Genomic DNA, 21,382 nt, shown 5'->3' with positions numbered 1-21,382 from the left:
ATGCACATCCGGTTAATGTATTGATTGTAAATGGCTTCAGAGGAAGCTGAAGTGTGTCAGTCTGCTGCTCCAATTGTCTCATACATCCGCAGTTTACCAGCTGAGGCCGGAAAGTAGCTCCCATAATATAATAGTGAGAGCCCACACGGCTTCCCATCAGAGCGCAGCCCACGGTCACATGGTTCACTGCAGGCTTCACCCAGGATACACAGAGGGACACAGCGACACAGGACGCAGAGGACGAGCACAACAAACCTCTCCTGTATCAGAAAAAGCTGCTTCTAGCTCATTCTACTCGCTTTAGGACTCACTTTTTCGCGCATTTTTGTGACTTTTTTTTTTTTATTGGGCTATGAAGACACACTCCGCCATATTCAGCACACCACGCCCGGAGCTTTGCTGAAAGGGATAAAAACTCTACTCTTCAGAAGTTGCACAAACTTAATTTCCTCATCACAGGACAGGAGAGGAACAAGGTAATACTTCACTTCCTCAAATGTACATTAGTTGAGCTTGTTTCCACAGAGAGCTTGTGTTGGCGCTCGCACAGGGACCGACTCTTCAGGGGTTAAGCCACATATCTTGACTTGAGGATTCTCTGGGGGCACTCGGGCTTCCTGTATAACTAGCGTTATGTCTGTGTGTGTGCCTCTGAAGGGGAAGTGTTATCCAGCAAGAATGACTCTGAGCTCCGTGGGGGCTTGCTGCCTCAGTCCGGAGGCCAAAGAAGCTCGAAGGATCAACGATGAGATTGAAAGGCAGCTCCGCCGGGACAAGAGGGACTCCCGCCGGGAATACAAGCTCCTGCTGCTCGGTAAGGGCCCCAAATCCACTCCTCTCCTGTCCACTTGTTTCCCATCCTCTGCTTCCCCTTTTTCTTTGATGGTTTCCTGCTGAAAATATCTACATCAGCAGTTTTTCCCTTTCACTTTAAGAGCATCACAAACAGCAAACACATCAACACCAAGCAAAACGGTTCTCATCAAACATAAGAATCAAAGATATTAACCAATCCACAGGCACAAAATAAAGGTTAAAACCAGCTGAAAGATACATAAAGTAAGCCTTTCTAAGAGATTATGCCATTATATAAACTATGTTTGGGAACACCAGAACTCTTTCAGACCTGCCTCAATCCTTAGTGTCATTAGTTCAACAAGGTGCTGGAAACTCCTCAGAGATTTTGCTCCATGTTCACCTGATAGCATCATTTTTCACTGAATCATCCATGATGAGAATCTCCCGCTCAACCACACCCCAAAGGAGCTCGACTGGACTGATCTGGTGACTGTGGAGGTCGTCCAGGGAACTAATCGTCTCTGTTATAGAAAGCAGTTTTAGATGATTTAGGCTTTGTCACAAGGAGTGTTATCCTGCTGGAAGTAGCCATCAGAAGATGGGTACACTGTGCTCATAAAGGGATGGACATGGTTAGCAACAATACTCAGGTAGGCTGTGGACTTTAAACCATGCTCAGTTGGTACTAAGGGGCCCAAAGTGAGCCAAGAAAATATCCCCCACACCATCACACCAGCAGCAGCAGCCTGAACCGTTGATACAAGGCAGGATGGATCCATGCTTTCATGTTGTTGAGGCCAAATTCTGACCCTACCATCTGAATGTGGAGCAGAAATCCAGACTCATCAGACCAGGCAACGTTTTTCCAATCTTCTATTGTCCAGTTTTGGTGTTGCTGTGTGAATTGTAGCCTCAGTTTCCTGTTCTTAGCTGACAGGAGGGTCACCCGGTGTGGTCTTCAGCTGCTGTAGCCCATCTGTCTCAAGGTTGGACGTGTTGTGTGTTCAGAGATGCTCTTCTGCAGACCTCGGTTCTTTGAGTTACTGTTGTCTTTCTATTATCTCCATCCAGTCTGTCCATTCTCCACTGGTTTTGTCCAGGGAACTGATGCTCACTAGATATTTTCTCTTTTTGGGACCATTCTCTGTAAACCCTAGAGATGGTTGTGGGTTAGAATCCCAGTAGATCAGCAGTTTGTCAAATACTCAGATCAACACCATTTGTCTCCATTCTGATGCTTGAGTTTGACCTTCAGCAGCTCCTCTTCACCATGTGTACATGAATTGCTGCAGTTTGATTAGCTGATTAGATGTTTGTGTCAAGGAGCAGCTGAACAGGTAGCTTCATAAAATGAAAACTAAATAATTTATATATTTAAATTCCATTCTGTAAAGCATCTATAGATGTTAAATGTCATAATGAATTAAGTATTTTCATCTCCCTCAGTGAGGAAGTAAACATTCAAATACTCAGGAAGTTTATCTATCTACAGTTATAAAGAAAAAAAAAGATATTAACTGATTAAAGTTGGTGGAAAAATCCCTCTGTAAAATGACTGAAGTAAGCGATGATGTGTGTGTGGTTTAAGCAGCATGTGTGTTACGCAGACTGCAGTAAGAGCTGTGATGTAACAGTGGAATAATGATCATCATGTATTTAAAAGCCTGCGTAAGATCATTTTAAATGTTTTGTTAACAACACATTTTAAAAACAGTGTACACTTCAGGTACTCAGGTAGTGTACTTTGCTGTAATATTTATTCATCCTCTATAAGTTAAAGACAAACTTAACATCACATTTATTTCACAGCTTTAAAGATTCAGACATTACACAAATATCAAAACAGAGGATTAGGGCCAGAGTAAATAAATCCATAAATATTTTAAGATTTTAAGGATCATGTGACCAGATTTAGGTCTGGATGTAACAAGACTAATCCTATTTTATTTCTATTGTTGTGGTATTAAGACATTTTTCTCGTCACATTATCACTTTAATCTAGGAAACACAACTGATTTATTCTAGTAATTTAACAGCTTGAACATTGTTATGTTAAAACTTTATTCTCTTAACATCACAACTTGTTTTTGAGAAAAATAACATTTTTTTTCTCTTGATATTCCGACTTTATTTCTATAACTTTGTGACTTTAATCTCAAAGCATTACGACTTAACTCCTGGTAACATCACAGAAACTCCCTTGTTTCATAATAACTTTAATTTTCATAATAAGTTTGCAACTTTATTCTTGTTCCATTGCAACTTTAATAAAGTTACAACCTTTTTCTTGGTAACATCTCGAAAACTCTCACGTTATACTACAACTATTTTTCTGAGCATTATTTTGGGAACATTACAACTTGGTTGACTAAAGTGACAGTTTTTTTTTTTCCCACAGTCCTTGTTTCCTTGTCTGACTTTTTTTTAGTTTTCATTTAGTTTTCATTTGTTTTTTGTTCGTGAAAAAAGGTTTATTGATGAATATTTTCATCATAGTCTCATCAACAAAATTAACAATGAATATAATGACTTTACTCTTGGAACAATGCAACTTTAATCTCGTAAAATTATAACCTTATTCTTGTAAGATTTAATCAAGCAACATCATATCCTAATCCTCGTAACATTATAACATAATTTATGGAAGCATAACAACTTTGATCTCTTGACATTACAAATTTATACTTATATCATTACAACTTTGATCTTTTATCATAACGACCTAATTCTTGGAAACTTGATGTCTTTCGGACTCCAGAGCTAACTGTTATGCCTCTAAGAGATGTAGTGGGACGAAATTTGGGAAACATTAGTAAAAGGAGGAGGAGCCCACTTGTGGTGTTGTACGTTAATAAACTTATTGGTAGAAGTAGTGATGGGGTGGGTTTCTTCTCTGAGTGAGCCTACTTTCTTGAAGCACATGTTCCCGTCTCTTGCTTGATCCAAAATCTTACTTTTTGTGACAGTTATTTGACCCGATCTTATTGCTGAGTCAGCTGGAAGCACCCTGAGGTAGCAAGAGAGGATATCACAGAAAGTTCAAATGGTAATATGTACAATATTTCAATCATATTGTGCCAATACAGAGATATAAACATGGAATAGGAGTGTATAATGTGTTTTCTACATGGTATCTTAAATAAAATAATGCTTGATTTCTTTAAGTACGCTGCAGTGCTTTGCAGAAATGAGTTGAAGCTCCTCAGAGTAAATACACCAGTCAATAATTAGACGTCGAATCCTTTCCTCGTTTGGTCGTTAAAGCCCTCGAGCGTTAATTGATGTCTTTGTGGTCATGTATGAGCAGTAAACATGTTCTTCAAAAGGCAGCAGCTGTCTCTTTTCCCAAAGATCAAAAACAGTGTAATTGGCTCTGCCAGCTTGGGAGGGAAGGATTCTTTGTGTATGACTTGATTGAGGATCATCAGCAGTCCTGTGAGCAAGGCTGAGGTGTGACGACTTGTTTGTGGTTTCTGTTCTCTGAAGGATGATTGACTCATGCTGAATGTGCAAACGCCCTTTCAGGTTCAAGGTTCAGCCTCCCAAGTCGTATCCCTGTAACTATTAACTGTTCCCAAAGGTTTCTGAACATTTAGTTTAAATGGTAGAAAAATGACACGTCAAAGCAGCAAATATTTAAATTCTCTTCGTTTCTGGAAATCTCTCTAACGTTTGTTAATAAATGCTTTTATTCAGCCGTCAGCCAAATAGGGAAGTGCTGCAACTTCATGTAGATTTTTCAAAGGTACAGGCAGCTGCTGGTGAGATGACAAGACTGTGTTAGTAAAACTCGTCTCCGAGAATAAACACTGGACCCAAAGGGCCGAGACAAGATAAATCCCAGACGCTGGTAATAAGAAGTGATTCCAAGATTACATAAGAGTGAGACATGCAGGCTCTACACACTCACACACACACTCTTCAAACTAAACGTGTCGCTTTGTTTTGAGAGCAGGAACAACACAGTGTTCAGGGATAAGGCTTGTGGTAAAGAGTGTTTTTCATGTGTAAAACAAATCACAGAAAGAGTTAGAAACAAACCCTAACTTCTGCAAAAAAAAAAAACGGGTTGAGCTCCACACTCTGTTGTTTCCCTGCGTGTGATGGTGTGTGTTAGAGGCCAGATGAATAAGACTTTGGCTATGGATCTATTTGTCCTTCCTGATACACTCCCTGTTGTCCAGGACTCAGAAATCAAAACATGCTCAAAACAGGTTTCCATTTAAATGTGACTCAACGGGTGTTTGCATCATAGAAACTTTTGGGAATAATTCATGAAAAATTGTTTCAATCTGCATTTCATCAGATATAATGATGTGTCATACAGTATGGGGTCTTGTAAGTTGTAAATAAGCAGTGTTTGGAATAACAGCATTAAAGCTAATGATGTTACACTGGAAAAAACTGAAATCTTATCAAATGTTTTTGTCTTATTTTCAGTAGAAAATGTCTTTTAGACGTGATATGAGCCAAATTCACCTGACCAGCCCAGAAAAAGTGTCTGTTTTCAAGCTATTAAAACAGAAAAATGAGGTCTGAATTGCTGTAACAGGTAAAAAAATCTGCCAATGGAACAAGAGAAAAGTTACTTGTATTAAGACATTACTCTAGTTTTAAGAAGTTTTCTAGCAACTTTTTCTTGTCCCATTGGCTGATTATTTTTACTTGTTACAAGTAATTCAGACCTATTTTTTTCTTTTAATAACTTGAAATAAGACCAGCTGCAAATAAAATGTGTGGGAAAGCAGCAGACATACAAAAACAAAAACATACATGTGAATATTATGTCCCAGAATAAAACCTGCTCAAAAACAGCCTTTTTTGCCAAATGAAAGGATTTTCAAAAAAGTAATGCAAGAATTAATTTCCCTACTAACTAAGTAAATTCATGAAGGAATAATTCAGTTACTAATTCAGTTACTTTTGGGGTAAAATAAGCAACTATGACTAATTCACTTTAAAAGTATTTTGCCCAACACTGCTAAGAAGTGCAGAGTGTGTGTTCTGATATTATTATCATGGAGAATGTATCAAGTAGAGATACACCATTACTTTGTTTTTTTAGGGGCAATACTGATTTTTAGTAGTCAAGGAGGCCGATAACAGATATTTGGAGTCAATGTTCTTTGCAGTAAAAGTAAAAATATTGAAGATCCAAAATTTTGGATAGTAACAACAACACTTAACTTTGTTTCAATCCTTTTAAACATGTTTTGAAACAGCTCCCAAGCTCAGCAGCACGTCTTATGAAGTTAAATGAAAACTTAAAAAAAAAAAAAAAAAATAGCTCCCTAAAGACTTCTAAAGTAATGTTTTCCAAAATATGTCTCTGCGTTTAACTAATCAAATGGTAGTTTGGGTGGGAAAATGCTGGAGACAGAGTAGTGACTGCAGACTGCAGTGATTTCTTATTGACTGCTGGATTAAATAAAAGGCCAATGCTAATAACCCTCAAAATGCAGATTATCGGATTATCCCTTTGCATCAAGTATCCTAACATATCATTGCAACATGTCATTGCATTGCATTCCACTGTGTCGTGTCATATGGTATGGGGTCATATCTCATTGAGTTGCACCATAATGCACCAAATCCAGTCACATTGTGTTTGTATGGAGAAGCATTGTATGTAATTCAGTCATGTCAGATCATATCCAATTGTATTCCATCAACTCGTACTGTATGTTATTACATATTACACTACATATCATATTGTACAACTACACGTGTCATTGAATCATGTGGCATCATATTGTATTGAGTAGCTACTAATCACATCTTTTGCATCTTACCATGTCCTGCTGTATCATATTAAAGTCTAGTTTACATCATATGTAGTCTGAAGTTTTCTACCCCATCACATTGCATCACACCATATCTTACCATACCACACTGTATCATGTGTCATTGCATCACATCAAATCGTATGCAATCATATTCCACCATATTCCATCATATCATATTACACCTTACTCAACGTATTTTGCTCTGCTCCATCACAGCAATGGATTGGGTTCTCTTGATGGATTCTGATCCCTCTGAATGAGTTACGCAAACTGTGGCGCATCAAAAAGTCGATCGAGCGAGACAGGAAGTGATGAACAGAAACCACAGTAAAACGCGCAGTGACTTTCAAAATAAAACAAACTATGTCTATGTTGTTACCTGAACATATGGTATCCTACATTATGTTACACATCTCATCTTATCTTAACCCTAACCCTTATCACACCATATCCTGCTGTATCATATCATATAACACTGTCATGAGTTGCATCACATTAAGTCATAGTATTATAAAATCATATATTTTTAAACAGTGTAACATCTCATATCTTAGATCATTCTGGCTTTATTTAGTATTATAAGTAGAAACACATCACCTTGTTTCAAGTTGTATCATATAGGTATGTTTTTTTTTTTTCCTGACTTGCCCTATGATTCCTTCAGGGAGTGATCTGTTATATAGGTGTGTGTTGTCCTGTACCTGGAGGCTGTAGGGCTTCAAGTAAAATGCTGAAATAGAAAAATATCAATGTTTACCAAGGTTTTTATCTTTATTTGGAGATGAAGCATGCTAACATCACTAAGTATTGATAGAGCAAAAATTTTGATCTGACCAAAAGAAAATAAAAAGCTGAATGCTGCATGATCGAAGTTTTAAATGTGTTTGTTTATATTTAGGGACTGGTGAAAGTGGGAAGAGCACTTTCATAAAGCAGATGAGGATCATCCATGGCCGTGGGTACTCTGACGAGGACAAAAGAGGCTTCACCAAGCTGGTCTACCAGAACATCTTCACCGCCATGCAGGCCATGATCCACGCCATGAGCACGTTACAGATCCCCTACAAACACGACAACAACAAGGTGAAGCAAACTGACATATCACTGCTCTGTTCCTGACTTCCCTCCACTCAGCGGCATGTTGAGAAACAAATTTTACTACACACAGGCTGACAGAAGTGTGTTTACTGTCTGACAATGACAGAGCCTGTGTGTGTGTGTGTGTGTGTGTGTGTGTGTGTGTGTGTGTGTGTGTGTGTGTGTGTGTGTGTGTGTGTGTGTGTGTGTGTGTGTGTGTGTGTGTGTGTGTTCAGGGTGAAGCACTTCTGGTAATTTGCTGCAGTGTTTAGTTTTGCAATCCTGCAGTCAGAGAGTTGTGTCTATTTACGGAAAAGACACGTGATGTCACTTTGCAGACATGTTAGGACAGGCAGAATTCCCCATCAGCCGTACGTGAGTCTGTCCCTGACATGTTAAACGCTTACTAATCACACTCCAAACTACTGCTCTGTGATGGTCTCCAGTGCCAGGTTAGGATGAGGAAAGTCTGCTTCCTGTCGGGACGGTAATGGCCGCAGGTTTGTTCATGTGACTGTCATGGGCCATTTACTAAGTCTGAGTCAGCACATGGATGTTTCTCTTTCTGACTTTGAGCAAAGGTGGAAGAACTCAGAGTGACCCTCAGCCCGTAAGCACTGAAGTGTCTGTACACTAGAATGCTTTATGGGAGTACTGGTTGCCTAAAAATGAAAGCTATGCTTACTGTAGACAGTAACTGTGCGCCATTTCTACTTTATGGGGCAGCTTTGCTGAATACTTTGTCCTGATTGGTCAATAATGGCTGAAGTCTGTTAATTTCCTAAGCTTTGCAGCACGAAACCTCAAAAATAGCACAGACTAGTGACCCCCTGCTGAGGAAATTCACTACCAGGCCAATCCAGAAACAAGCCAAAACAAAGGCCTGAGTAGGAATGGATATCTTTCACATTTGAAACAATACAGTACCAATGCCCGGTACCTGGTCATTTGTATCAGTACTCAATGGTACCAATTTTTATTACTTTTGTGTAAGTTAATGTGGTTAAAAATATAAATTTATTAAATAAAAGAATCCCAAAGCTTTCAATTTAACATATTTATTCCCCAATGCTGTGTTCACGTCCAGCATAGAAAATCGCCTACTCTTCCACTCTCTCACAGTCACAAGGATATGTTTTGGTACCAAAACATGGTACCATTTGATTTTACGTGAATCAGTACTCGGTACTACAGATAGAATTTGGTCGGAACCTCTGAAAGTACCTAATTCGGTACCCATCCCTAGAGCTGAGATTCATAATTTAGCCAACCAGTAGAAAACCAGTCTAACTCTGCGTCCACTGATACCATTGTCATCCTAGCTTAGTCACCTTGGGGGTCTTTAAAACAATGTTGAAAAAAGATCAATCATTTTCCGTTTGCATGCTTTTATGACAAACTTAAACTCTATTTTTATTTATATTTTTTACAATAATTAATGAAATATTCAATTCTGGGAGACAGTTTTTGGTTTTAGGAGGTATTTTACAACCCTTACTGTGGGAATGACTGCAACACAAACTCTTCAGATCATGGAGCAACCACACAGTGAGGGAAAACATCACTTTAGATAATAACTGTGTTAAAAACAGGATGTCTCATCTGCTTTGGTAAAAAATTGTTTTCCAAAAACCCAAAATGACACAATCACCATCAGTAAAAGCAAGGGTGGAAAGAGTACTTATTCTACTAAAGTACAAGTTCAGTTACTTTGATGGAGTTCTACTTAAGTAGAAGTTAAAAGTATGAGTCTGCAAATCTACTGAAGTAAAGGGAAATGTCATTTCTTTGAAATCTGCTCTCAGGGGGTGTAGAGAGAAAAGATGTCAGTAAGATCTGAGCTCCTAACGCAGTCAGATCATCTCTTCCTGTGCAGATAGTTGAAGTCTAACCAACAGGAGAGCTTTAATGTGAGAACAACACAGATTTAAGTTCCTGAATATTTGAGTTTCCTCTTTGTTTTGATTATGCTCTTTGTAAACACTCCCTACATCAAGTCACACCCTGCTGTGAGTGCGAAGAGTTCACTATAATGTGTCCTGATTGCAGGACAGCTTGTTCTGACCAGAATCAGGATGAGCTCACCTTTTAGATGACTGTGGTTGAAAAGAGGTGTCAGCTCTATCAGATCTCTGTTTCTCTGAGCAGTTATTGACCCGAAGGATCAACCTGTGACAGGATTTGTTGTAATTTCAGCATGAGCAGGTTCTCCTCCTCCTGATAGTTCACCTGATCACTGGACCAGAGATATCAGCCAATCAGCTACAAGCACCCTGCTGATGGACAGCTCTCTGCTTTATTGAACTCAGTAAATGCTAAAATTTTAAATGTAATAAAGAACAAATCTTCACAAAAAACCCAAGTACAAGTAAAAGTACTGGTTTTAAAAAGACTCTTCTTTGTTGCTGTTTGGCACAGTGGTTCGTCATCTCTTTAGATTTATGGAGTTAAAGTTGGTCTGATCAAACAGTTCAGCAGTGTGAGTAATCTTAGCTGCAAATAAACTCTTGTTAGACATACGAGTCCAGCTTTTATCTCCCTCCATCTGAAGTCAAAGACTCATTACCTGAAGTTGAATTTGCCTCGTAGGTATTGTGGACTAAATATTTATCACACAAAAAGCTTCAGTAAGGCACTAAAATGGGATGATGCTAACATTAGGTGGTTATTTATCCATGCAGACTGAGAATTTTTGGTAATGCCGTTCTGATTTTGGTTTTATTGATCTTTGGAGCAGAGACATATCAAAACAGTTTAAATAAAACAGAGGCTGGCACAGCAGTTTCTATGGATCCCTTTAAGTGAGGCGAGTGGGTGCGCGAGAGTGGTGAGGCAGGAGCCATGAAATCGATTTTAAAAGATGCACCAAAACAGAAAGGCACTTCAGGGAATGGCTTCCCCCAGAAATGTCAAAAGAAGCAGCTAAAAATAAAACATTTCTCAGTTTATTTTTTTTTTTCAGAGGCAGCAGTTTTTAATCAACCAAAACACCATAAAAAGAGAGCAAAGGAGGATTAGTCCTTACATCCTCCATGTTACGTGACTGTGGTTAAGACTTGGGAAGGAAAGATCTGATAGCACTGGTTTTATTGGAGGTAGTTTTGTGGTATAATAAACTGATTAAAGCTGTTTATAGCAAGGGTGTCGTCTTCAAGCTGTTCAGTTCCCAACCTGTGGTCCATTCCCGCATGTCACTCCCCTCTTTCGCCCTGTTTCCTGTTCTGCATCAAAGGCTGTACGGAAAAAGTTTGTTAAGAATATATCAATATGTTTACCTTTATTTGCCTTCTTATAGTTTTTAAAGTATATCACAGTGTAACAGACAGAGCACTAGCGCACCCTTAAATAACTGTATAAGGGATGAGAAGTAGTGATCAGGTGGTTATGTGAATTAGAATCCCATTAACCGGCTAATTTGATATCATTAACCTTAAACTGAACATAATGATTAGAAGTAAAGTTAGACAGACTTCCAGAGGAATATTTTTGTGATATTTCAGACCAATCAGATCAAGTTTTCACCACAGCCAGGTTGTAAAGGAAGTTAGCAGCCTGAAAGAACATATGAAGTTCTTCCAAAGGATATGCTGGCTGAAAAATTGCCCAGTGGCTTTTTATTTCAATTAGCAGCTAGTGGAGAAAGCAAATGTACTGGTTTTGGTAGCTTTCTAAGGTTTTTTTTGTTGCTTCTTGTATTTTCAGTCTGTGTGGAGGCTGGCAGTGGGCGTCACAGGCAGCTCACATCAATAATGCCACACTTTGCTTATTCTGAGGACCAGGGAGAAATATTTGAGTCATGCACCATAATCTCACTCAGTCCCTGTTTGTGCTGTAATTATGTTGTAGTGAAAAAATGAATGTATTTATATCTAATTCAGTCACTGAATTCAAAAGAAGAAAGTCTACAGTTTGTGTGAGGACTTACCTCACACAATACAGAAAAATACAACGATCGGTACAGTCTGGATGTCTGGACTAAACCTGCAGATTTTCAGACCTCTGCATATTCATGTGTTGTAGCAATCCCTGAATCTGTACACTGATCCAAACACTCAGCTTTAAAAAAAAAGCCTGAGACTTCCTGAAATGATGAGGTTGTCACATTAAAGGTGCCGTAGGCAGGATTACCCAGGTGAGATTGCAATTTGACCCATGTAAGATGGCGATTTGAAAACCAGCTCGGCCCCTCCTGTCCTGTGTTCTCTGACATCACGCCCTTACACAAGTTTAGCCCCTCCCACAAGAAGTTTACACATGAGTCTATGGTTCTTCTTTTTGCTCTTCTTCTTCTTCTTCTCCCTCTTCTTCTTCGTGCTGTCCTCGTTTAACTCCTTGGTGTTTTGGGGGTTGGAAGTCCGACAAGGCAGGTAAATATGCGAGCCAGGACTTCCTCATGCACGTTCACAAGAACAAAGAGCTTTACAACCAATTGCAATGAAGGACGAAGCGCCGCCCCTTGACCAATCAGGATTAGGGATGGGTACCGAGTTAGGTACTTTTATAGTTAATGACCGAATTCTGTCAAAAGTACCGAGTAACGATTCACATAAAATCCAAAGGTACCATATTTAGGTACCTAAATGCAACCTTGTGACTGTGAGGGAGTGGAGGAGTAGGATATTTTCCATGCTGGACATGAACACAGCATTGCAAGGTTATATATTGAAGAATGAATGTGTTAAATTAAAAAAAAATAAGTATTTTATTCTTGCAAAAATTGATATTTTTTTACCACAATAACACAGAAAGTACCAAAAATTGGTACCATTGAGTACCGGTACTGATTGACAAGTACCGGGTATAGGTACCATATCGTTTCAAATGTGAAAGGTACCCATCCCTAATCAGGATAGAGCCTCGGGGGCTCTTCTGATTGGTCAAAGATACCTGGAGCAGTCGAGAATCCGTGTCAGCTCATAAAAGAGACAAATGGAAATGCTGCAACCTTGCGGTAGTGGAGTTATACTACACTCATAAAGGGTTATCAATGGATGCTCTAGCATTTAATCCAATGAAAACGCAAAAAAATTAGCATTGACTTGCTAAATCCTGCCTACGGCTCCTTTAAGATCTTCTAACTGCTTCATGACTTGTTGGACAGACGGGGCCTCAAACACCAAGGTTGCTGTATTGCACCTAAAAGGTCTCCAGATGGCTGACCAATGACAGCAAAGGTGGTTTGTGAAGTGGGAACCCTTAAAGAGACAGCAGCGATGTTTTTCAGCTGTTATTCATGTAAAGCTACTTTGGGGTACCAGAGGGACTTTCTAAAGGGCCATTTGCACAAAAATAGTATAAAGATGAAATGTTGAGGTATTGTTGCTTTTCAGACTCTTGTTTACACGAAAATAACATTTTAGCCAACCTAAATCAGAAACTTCTGGAAACTGCCTTCACAGTGGGGCCACAGTTGCTATCTATAGTGAGCGAAGTTTTCAGTGGAATTGCTGACTTCACGCTAAAATACAGCTTAGATTGCCATGCCCAAACCGAACTGAATCTGCTAACTTCCTTTCAACAAAATGTGCATCTGTTGCACCACTTCAGCAAACAGCGGAGACGCAATCAATATATACGCCAGAAGATCAGCCCACCTCTACATCAGCAGAGGACCACAAAAAGACTCTACAGTTATATCGCCAACTACAGGCCTGCCATGCATACTACAGTGTTTTCAGTCTCAGTTTTTCAGTGTAAACACAGATTTTTTTCACTGTTTTTTGCATTTTCAGGTAAATCATTGTCATGTAAATGCCACCCAAAACCTTGGGGTCGCCCTTGAAAGCGTAAGGATAAGGCATTACTGATGATGTTTTTCTGTTGTCTTCAGGCGAACGCCAGCATCGTCACTGCAGTTCACGTGGAGAAAGTCACAACATTAACAAACCCTTACGTGGAAGCCATCAAGAGCCTGTGGAGTGACCCTGGGATTCAGGAATGTTACAGCCGGAGGAGAGAATACCAGCTCTCCGACTCGGCCAAATAGTGAGTGTAAACAGAAACTTGTCTGACATTGCCAAATAGTTTCCACCGTTGCATCTGCCTTTTGTCTTTTTAATGCACTCAGAGGTCCGTAGTCCATCTAGGGCTATTGACCAACCGATAAAAGCACAGAGACAACATTTCAGACTACTTACAGTAAATTGCTCAAGCAGAAAAATCCTTTCTGGGAATTCATTATCTCTCTATCTAACAGGTTTTCCTTTCAGTTTCTGACCCGGTGTCGTATTCCTGTGTTCACAGTTATCTGAACGACTTGGACCGGATTGCTGACACTGCTTATCTGCCAACCCAGCAGGATGTGCTGAGGGTCAGAGTGCCGACCACGGGTATCATCGAGTATCCCTTTGACCTGCACACTGTGGTGTTCAGGTGAGTCTTTTATTGTGTGGTTTGGTTTTATATCCCAGCTGAGGACCTTTTTGGAACACTTGAGAGATAAAGATAAAGTCAGATATCAGCATGCTAACATTAGCATTCTGCTCAAAGTAGATCCCTGTTATGGGATTAAGATAATATCACATGGTACAGGTGTTCAGAAGGGAAAATCCACAGATGACTGATACCAAGGCTGATGTCTTTTTTTTTTTTTTTTTTTTTATAAGTTCATCTTTTAACTATGAGCAAAGATGACCCGAGCATTGCTGTATTCATCACTTTATCTTGAATTTTTTAAATTTTATGCTAAAACATACTGGCATTTATGTCAATGCATGTCAGAAGACATACATGCCAGTATGTTTTGGTTCATTTCTGGTAAAATAAGAGTAAAAAAGGAAATATGATAAACAAATTTTTTATTTTCTTTTATTTAGAACTTAAAAAGCTTTTACATGATGCCTAAAGAGCAGCATCGAAAGTTCAGACTTGTAACCCTCCCACAAATATATATATATTTTGACATTTTAAACAAAACACAAAATAAAAATATTAAAAAATAATGAAATAGATTAAAAAACAGGTTCATACAGCATCCCAGATCAACCCAGTGGGTAAATATTTGTACAAAATAAGTCACATTATTGATAAATTATACTGGATTTTTACTGCATCTTGGTGCAGCTGCAGCCTCACCGTCCTCTTTCTGCTATGTGAGGTCAGATTGACACACAAACAAACACACACACAGGAATGCTAGGTGTGACTTTTTGCAACACTGGACATCAGAATTGTCTATTGACAGCCGGGATTCTGGGATGTAGACTTTGTGACAGGACTACACTGCAAACATTGAAACCTAAGCAAGTGTGTCTGTTTCTTTTTTAGTAAGGATCATCTCATTAGACTCAACATGAGCCACATTCACCTAAAAAGCCCAGAAAAATGTCTTATTTCAAGATGTTAGAATACAAAAACAACATCTGAATTGCTTGAATAGTGTAAAAAAATATGTTTGAAGTGAATAGGTATGTATTTGTTGTCATTTTATTGGTGTTTAATCAATCCTTTGGAACAGTTTTCTGAAAATGTCTCTGATGTGTTGGGATTTCTATGGTTGTGTGTTTCTTCGGCTCTCTAAAAATGTCTGAAACTGGTCTCTGTAGGATGGTGGATGTGGGTGGCCAGCGTTCAGAGAGGAGGAAGTGGATTCACTGTTTTGAAAATGTCACGTCCATCATGTTCCTGGTGGCGCTCAGCGAGTACGACCAGGTCCTGGTGGAGTCTGTGAATGAGGTGAGCTACACACGACTTGTTTTATGAGAAAGACTCAGAAAATATTGTTTCTTTCTTTGACGCCCTGCAAAAACCTGATGTCTCCCACTTTCTCTCTGTCTCTCTGATCACAATAACAAGCCCCGTCCTGACCCTCCTTCACTGCAGTACACACAGCTCACCTGCAGGGGGAGCTCTTGAGTCACTCTCCTCTGCTGCAGAGTGCGCCTCTCAGCAAGGATTGTTCACTTGATGAGATTACAGCCAATTGAATTTTCTCAAACAGCCAGTGCTTCTGTGTGACACTGAGTCTGATTTCATGACTCCACTCATGCTAAGATGTTTGTGTGTTTCTCAAAGAACCGTATGGAGGAGAGCATGGCCCTGTTCCAGACCATCATAAACTACGAGTGGTTCAAAGAATCCTCAGTTATCTTGTTCCTCAACAAGATCGATTTACTGGAGGAGAAAATCATGCAGTCTCATTTGGTTGACTACTTCCCTGAATATGAAGGTAAGAGGAAATGTATTAATTACTCTTGTTGTGTCCTTAAAGTAACATGAAACATTTTAAAAAACAAACACAAACCCTGTAGGCATGAAGCTACAGCTTAGCTTGGTCCAATATAACCAGCAGCTTCTTATTTACTTTAATTTAAAGCTCCTGTGTGCAGTTTTTAGCTTGTTTTAAACAAGGCTCAAATGAATATGCATGTCTCAGCTCAAATAAAAACTATTTTTCTTTCACTGTTTTTTTTTTTTTTTTAACTTTATTGTAGCCTCTGTCTGATACACTTAGTTTCAGCTGCTGTCTCTTTAAGGTTCCCTTGCTTCACAAACCCCCTTCCGTCTGATTGGCCAGCTCTCTGGAGATCTGTCAGGGGCAGAGCTTTGGACAGACTTTGGTGTTTGAGGTCCATCTTTCCAAAGTGTCATGAGCCACTCAGGAGATTCTTATGTGATCACCTCATTGTTTCATCAAGTCTCATAAAGTTCTTGTTGTTTTTTAAAACAGGGAATTGATCAGTTTACGGACAGTTTCTGGGATTTCTACAACACATGGAAAATGTAGCGGTTTGAAAATCTACACATGTGCAGTCTGACCATCCAGCATTGTTACCGTATATCCATGTTTAAGTAGCCGGGAAGCAGAATACCCCCTCTTTAATGTCTGAAACTACTGGCTTTTGCACCACCCTTCATGACTAGGATCCTGAATGAACAATACAGTCTACAGTTATGACAAGAAGAGTGTGAGCGCTCATGAAGATCGTTGATAAAGGCACACAATTTCCATATGAGAAGGAAAAAATTAGCAAAGACCACTTTGCTCACAAGGGGGCACCAGAATCCATAGAAACCATCACAGGAGCTTTAACTTGTGTGAACTATAGATTGGGGATGTCCTGAACTGATACACTGATTGGTATTGGTGCCCAATATGGCTATTTTTGGAGGATCAGATAGTATCGGATTTCATTCACTTTAATCCAACAAATATGATTCATATCAGCAAAACATATCATGAAAAAATTGGATCCAAAGTCAAAAAATCTGTATCGGGCCATCCCTACTATAAATGGACTCCTCTTGTTTAATATTCATAATTGAAACTCGTGTTTGACGCAGTGAATCAAGGAGGGCTGTAATAACATAATGTTTCATTGCTTATGAATCTGCCCTTAAAGCTCCTGTAAAGGTAAATTGTGTTGATTTCAGCGCCCCCTATTGTTTAACTAAAAATGTTTATCTCTTTGTTGATTTCTTATTTTTTTATTTTGTCTCAGTCTGATTCAAACAAACAGTCAAATAAACGTTTCACTGAGTCTGTGCTGCAAGATATACATTTTCAGCAGTGCTATTTGTCACTATGACTGACTCCTACCCCCTCCCCTACCAGAGCGTTCAGACATTAGAAATGACACTTTAAAAATCCAATCCACTGTATAAGGAATAATTCTTCATGGTGATGGTCTTGTTTGCTTATGGTGAGCCACTTTTATCTTCAATCAGTTTCTTACCTGCTAAAAACTCCTTACAGGAGCTTTAAGCTGTAACATACTGTACATAACAGGTCTGTAAGGTTTAAAATGTCTTTAAAATGTTGTACCTTCAGTTTCTGCAAGCTTTTCATACCAAGAGCTTGTCTCCTTTATTTATTATAAAGCTTTCATATACCCAGTGAAACACTACAGTGACTTTAATGTGCTGTTTCTGCCCTCTGTCTCACTCTCCCAGGCCCCCAGCGGGATGTGAAAGCAGCGAAAGATTTCATCTTAGATATGTTTGTGAGTCTCAATCCCAATGAGAAGAAAATCATCTACTCCCACTTCACCTGCGCCACAGACACAGACAACATTCGATTTGTCTTCCGCGCCGTCAAGGACCACATCTTGCAGGGCAACCTGGAAGTCTTCAACCTGGTTTGAGGCGGCGTTTGTTGCTGCTGTAATTCAATGGAGTGTGTAGAGCTGGCAGCCAGGAGAGCCCTGCAGTGATTCAGTCTGCCTCACACTGCTGCTGAACACTGAAATCCTCAACAGGAAATTGAGAAGCTGCAGAGCCCGTCACCAAATGACTTTAGCGCTGGTGTATTTCAAATGTTCCTGTTAGCTTCTCTGGAAATGGATGTCTCCGGCTATAATGAAGTGTGTCCTGACAATTAAAGTGCTGCCTTAGTGAGGAGTCTATTCTAGTGAGGGCGCTGAGATTTATGGAGCTCTTTGAGGACGTTTTGGAGCTGTAACAGTATAAATGCAGACGGATGGATTGAGAGGAAAGTGTTTCAGTGCCTTCGTGGACTTTAAATGTAGCGGGTCTCTTCTTCAGGGAAAACAGTGAATGTAGACTGAACTGCAATGCAGCAGCCCACATCGCTGACACAGATTGCTTATTTAGTTTAAGAACAGATAAATACTCTAGCTTGTGTTTCCACTTAAAGGGAAATGAGTGAGGATTAACACTAATGACACTGAAATTGATTTGCACACTGTACCGTTCATTACATTTATAATTTACTTCTATTTTATGTGTGTGTGCTTCACTTATTCTGTATTATATTTCCACAACATCATTTCAGATCTCACCAGACTTTGTAAACTCTTCTGTAATAGCATTATTAATTCTTCTTCCACTTTCTATGAGCACAACATTCACGAGTGGTTACGTAACGTGACTCATTTCAAAGGGAATCCTTCTGTTTCTGCTGCTCAAGTATTCCTTTTATTTTGTCAAAGCCGTAGAATCAAGTGTTTTTATAGTTCAGGGACTGTTTTCCTCTTGTATTATGAGAATTTTTCTCCTCTTGAATAATTTTCTTTCCTGGCGTTTGATCTTTCATGATTGTTTAATTTGGTGCATGTTGTAAATATCACATGGTACAGTTACTTTCTCACTTGCATCAGATTTTAGTGTTGATAGGCTAACTGCTGAAGGCTAAATAATCTCTGAGGTATGAACTAACGTATTCTTGTTCTTCATTAATCAGCTGTTAAAGGGAATAAGAAGCTAATCAGACGGCGTTCACAGCACTAATGTTTACAACCCTCCTCTATTAACTACAGCCTTTAAACTCTTTCCACACCATCACTGTGATATCTCTGCACAGTCTTTCATTTGATTGGATAAATAAACAGATATTTTGCTGGTTATGTGCTGTTTGTTCTTTACTTGTGTTTGGAAGTCAGCCTCTGCTCACTGTTGGTTTAGCATTTGGTCTTCTTGGCTGCTCCGCCGGCTCATCTGGAGCCGTGTTAGACCTGAAATCCTCCTCTGTGATGCATCCATCTGGCTGCAGCCTGCAGCAGCGTTCAGTTCGAGGTCCATTTATATTTAGTGTTGCACACAGGGATATAAAGTGTGACAAAGAAATGTTATTTCTGGAGGGACACAGAAACTGACGGTAATTTGGTGGTGGTACATGTAGGGAAAAATGTAAAGGGGGGTTCTGCAGGGTGCTAGATCCGTCAATCAATATTATTCTGTTGTGATGAGATATTTATTTTTCCAAAAACATGCAAGAGTTCATCTCAAGTCAGAATATGCTAAATCATTTGGTTTGGTGAATGTTATAAGGACAATATAGATGATCTTAAAATAGTCTCATTAATAATCCACAATTTAAAATGAGATTTATCAGTAACAGTATTGATTATTTTATACGTCTGACACAAGTTTTGACAAAAATGTGCAAGAAGATGAAGATGGAAGTTGCATGTAAGTTGAATGACAGGATAATGGGATTCAGTGTTTTGTATTTTATGCCAAACCTGAGACCAACTGTCAAGATTTATGAGCCTCTGATGCAGCGTTGTGTGAGATCCTGAACTTTATGGAGCTGCTAAAGGGAATTAGCTGAGTGTCCATTAAACCTACACACTGTATAATATATGGATGTAGTCTCCATGACTTGTCACTGATACAGAAGAATGAAACCTTTTGAGTTTATATACATATTGATATTGCTGACTCAAGAGGCGGGCTTTGAACCTCTGCACAAACAGCTACAGGGTGCCAGATCCGTCAGTCAAGCAAGCTGTGACTTAATCTTTTTGATTTTGTAACAAAGCTGTAGATGTGTTGTAAAGAATTTTTTTTTTTTTTTGGCTTTGTGTGTATGGGGTTTCCGGTCCTCCTGCAGCCAGCCTCAAGTGGACACACGATGAACTGCAGTCCTGCATACAAGTCTTCATATTTCTATACTGGAGCTTGCCGCTTGATCCAGTCTCTTGTCTTAGGTATGGGCCATAATCAACAGTTGAAATCTCCTTTTTTTTCCTCAAGATATTTCAGTTGTTTTCTTGAGATCTTGGCTCATTTCCCTCATTATCTCAAAAAATAATCTTTTTTCTCAGAATGATAATATAGCTAGAAGCTTGCTTTCCAAAGATAATGGGATGATATCTCAAGATTTTCTTGTGAGCACAAGTTGATATCTTGAGCACACAAGATACCTGTCTTTAAAAAAAACTGTGTGTAGGTGCCGTGAGGACTTTCTGAGTGATCTTGAAAAATTCTCCATTCTAGATATATGCCTGACTGTAATCCACACTTAAAAATGAGATTATCAGAGCCAGTATTACTGGTTACAGGTTATTTTAAATTGCTTCTTCTTAGCTTTCAAATTGGGTTGAGCAGGACCTGACTGATTTACGGCACGTCTAGGTCTCTATGACAACACCAAGTCCGCTAACAAAGTTTAGTGGTGAGAAGAGAGAACTGTGTTTTTCTCTGCTGGAAATGATTTCTGTGAGTCTATCAATAATATGAAGAGTGAGGTTACGTTAGCTCTGATTGGTAGATGGACTGGTAGGACATAACCAGGATTAACTAACGTTACACATTACAGACATGTCTTAGAGCAATGGGCTGCTAGCTGTGCTAAATATAGACAGCTACTAAACTACTTACAAACTGACAGTTAGCTTGTTGTCCTGTTAGCCTACAGATATGTCGTAGCACTGGGCTGCCGATAGCACTACATCCAGTTACTACGTTTCCTTGAATTACCGTCACCAACCGGAATAAGTCAGGATTACAACTACAATTCAACAAGACTAAAGTTGGTGAGATATAGTGATGAGAAGCAAATAAACACCCATAAATCGTGTCACTTCTTGTCATAACAGAGGTGTTTTCTTCTCTGAAATCCATTAAAGTCCATATAAACCACTGATTTACTTTATTTTTTATTTTTTTTTAAAACATACATGGATTATATAGAAGCAGTTTTTCCAACAGCTGTAAAATAAAAAAGTCAATCTACTCCATATTCCTTTCTAATGAACTATTTAACGTTTGGTGTTAGGTTTTTTTATTTTTATTTTTATTTTTTTAATGATGAAGTCTGCTGTTATATAATCTAATGTTTTTTGTTGTTTTTTTTCACATTTTTTATTCATAAAAACTGGACCCTAAAATCTCTTCCTTCTTTAAAAAAAAAAATTGTTTTTCTAAATGAATTTGAAATAAACCTTCAACCACTGAAAATAATGAAAAGATCAAAAACAAAAAATATGAAATAGCTTCAAAGAACTCCTCACTAAAAAACAATAACCATTATCTTTGCT

At 38.9% G+C, this 21,382-nt stretch overlaps 1 protein-coding gene across 1 annotated transcript; it reads left to right on the top strand.

Moving 5' to 3' along the window:
- Positions 1-51: 51 nt before the first annotated feature.
- LOC141805810 (guanine nucleotide-binding protein G(q) subunit alpha-like) lies at positions 52-18,941 on the top strand. The gene is made up of 8 exons (XM_074691003.1): positions 52-476; positions 658-814; positions 7,483-7,667; positions 13,492-13,646; positions 13,905-14,033; positions 15,206-15,335; positions 15,675-15,828; positions 17,553-18,941. Exons 2-8 carry the CDS (start codon positions 679-681, stop codon positions 17,741-17,743), a joined length of 1,080 nt encoding a protein of 359 aa, XP_074547104.1. The 5' UTR covers positions 52-476; positions 658-678; the 3' UTR covers positions 17,744-18,941.
- The last annotated feature ends 2,441 nt before the right edge of the window (positions 18,942-21,382 follow it).

The sequence above is a fragment of the Halichoeres trimaculatus genome, unplaced genomic scaffold (assembly GCF_033239565.1).
Source record: "Halichoeres trimaculatus isolate MK-OKI-2021-1 unplaced genomic scaffold, fHalTri1.1 fHalTri1_scaffold_16, whole genome shotgun sequence".
Taxonomy (NCBI): Eukaryota; Metazoa; Chordata; class Actinopteri; order Labriformes; family Labridae; genus Halichoeres; species Halichoeres trimaculatus.
Note: the sequence above shows the minus strand (reverse complement) of the source record. Positions and strands in the feature narration are given on the sequence as shown.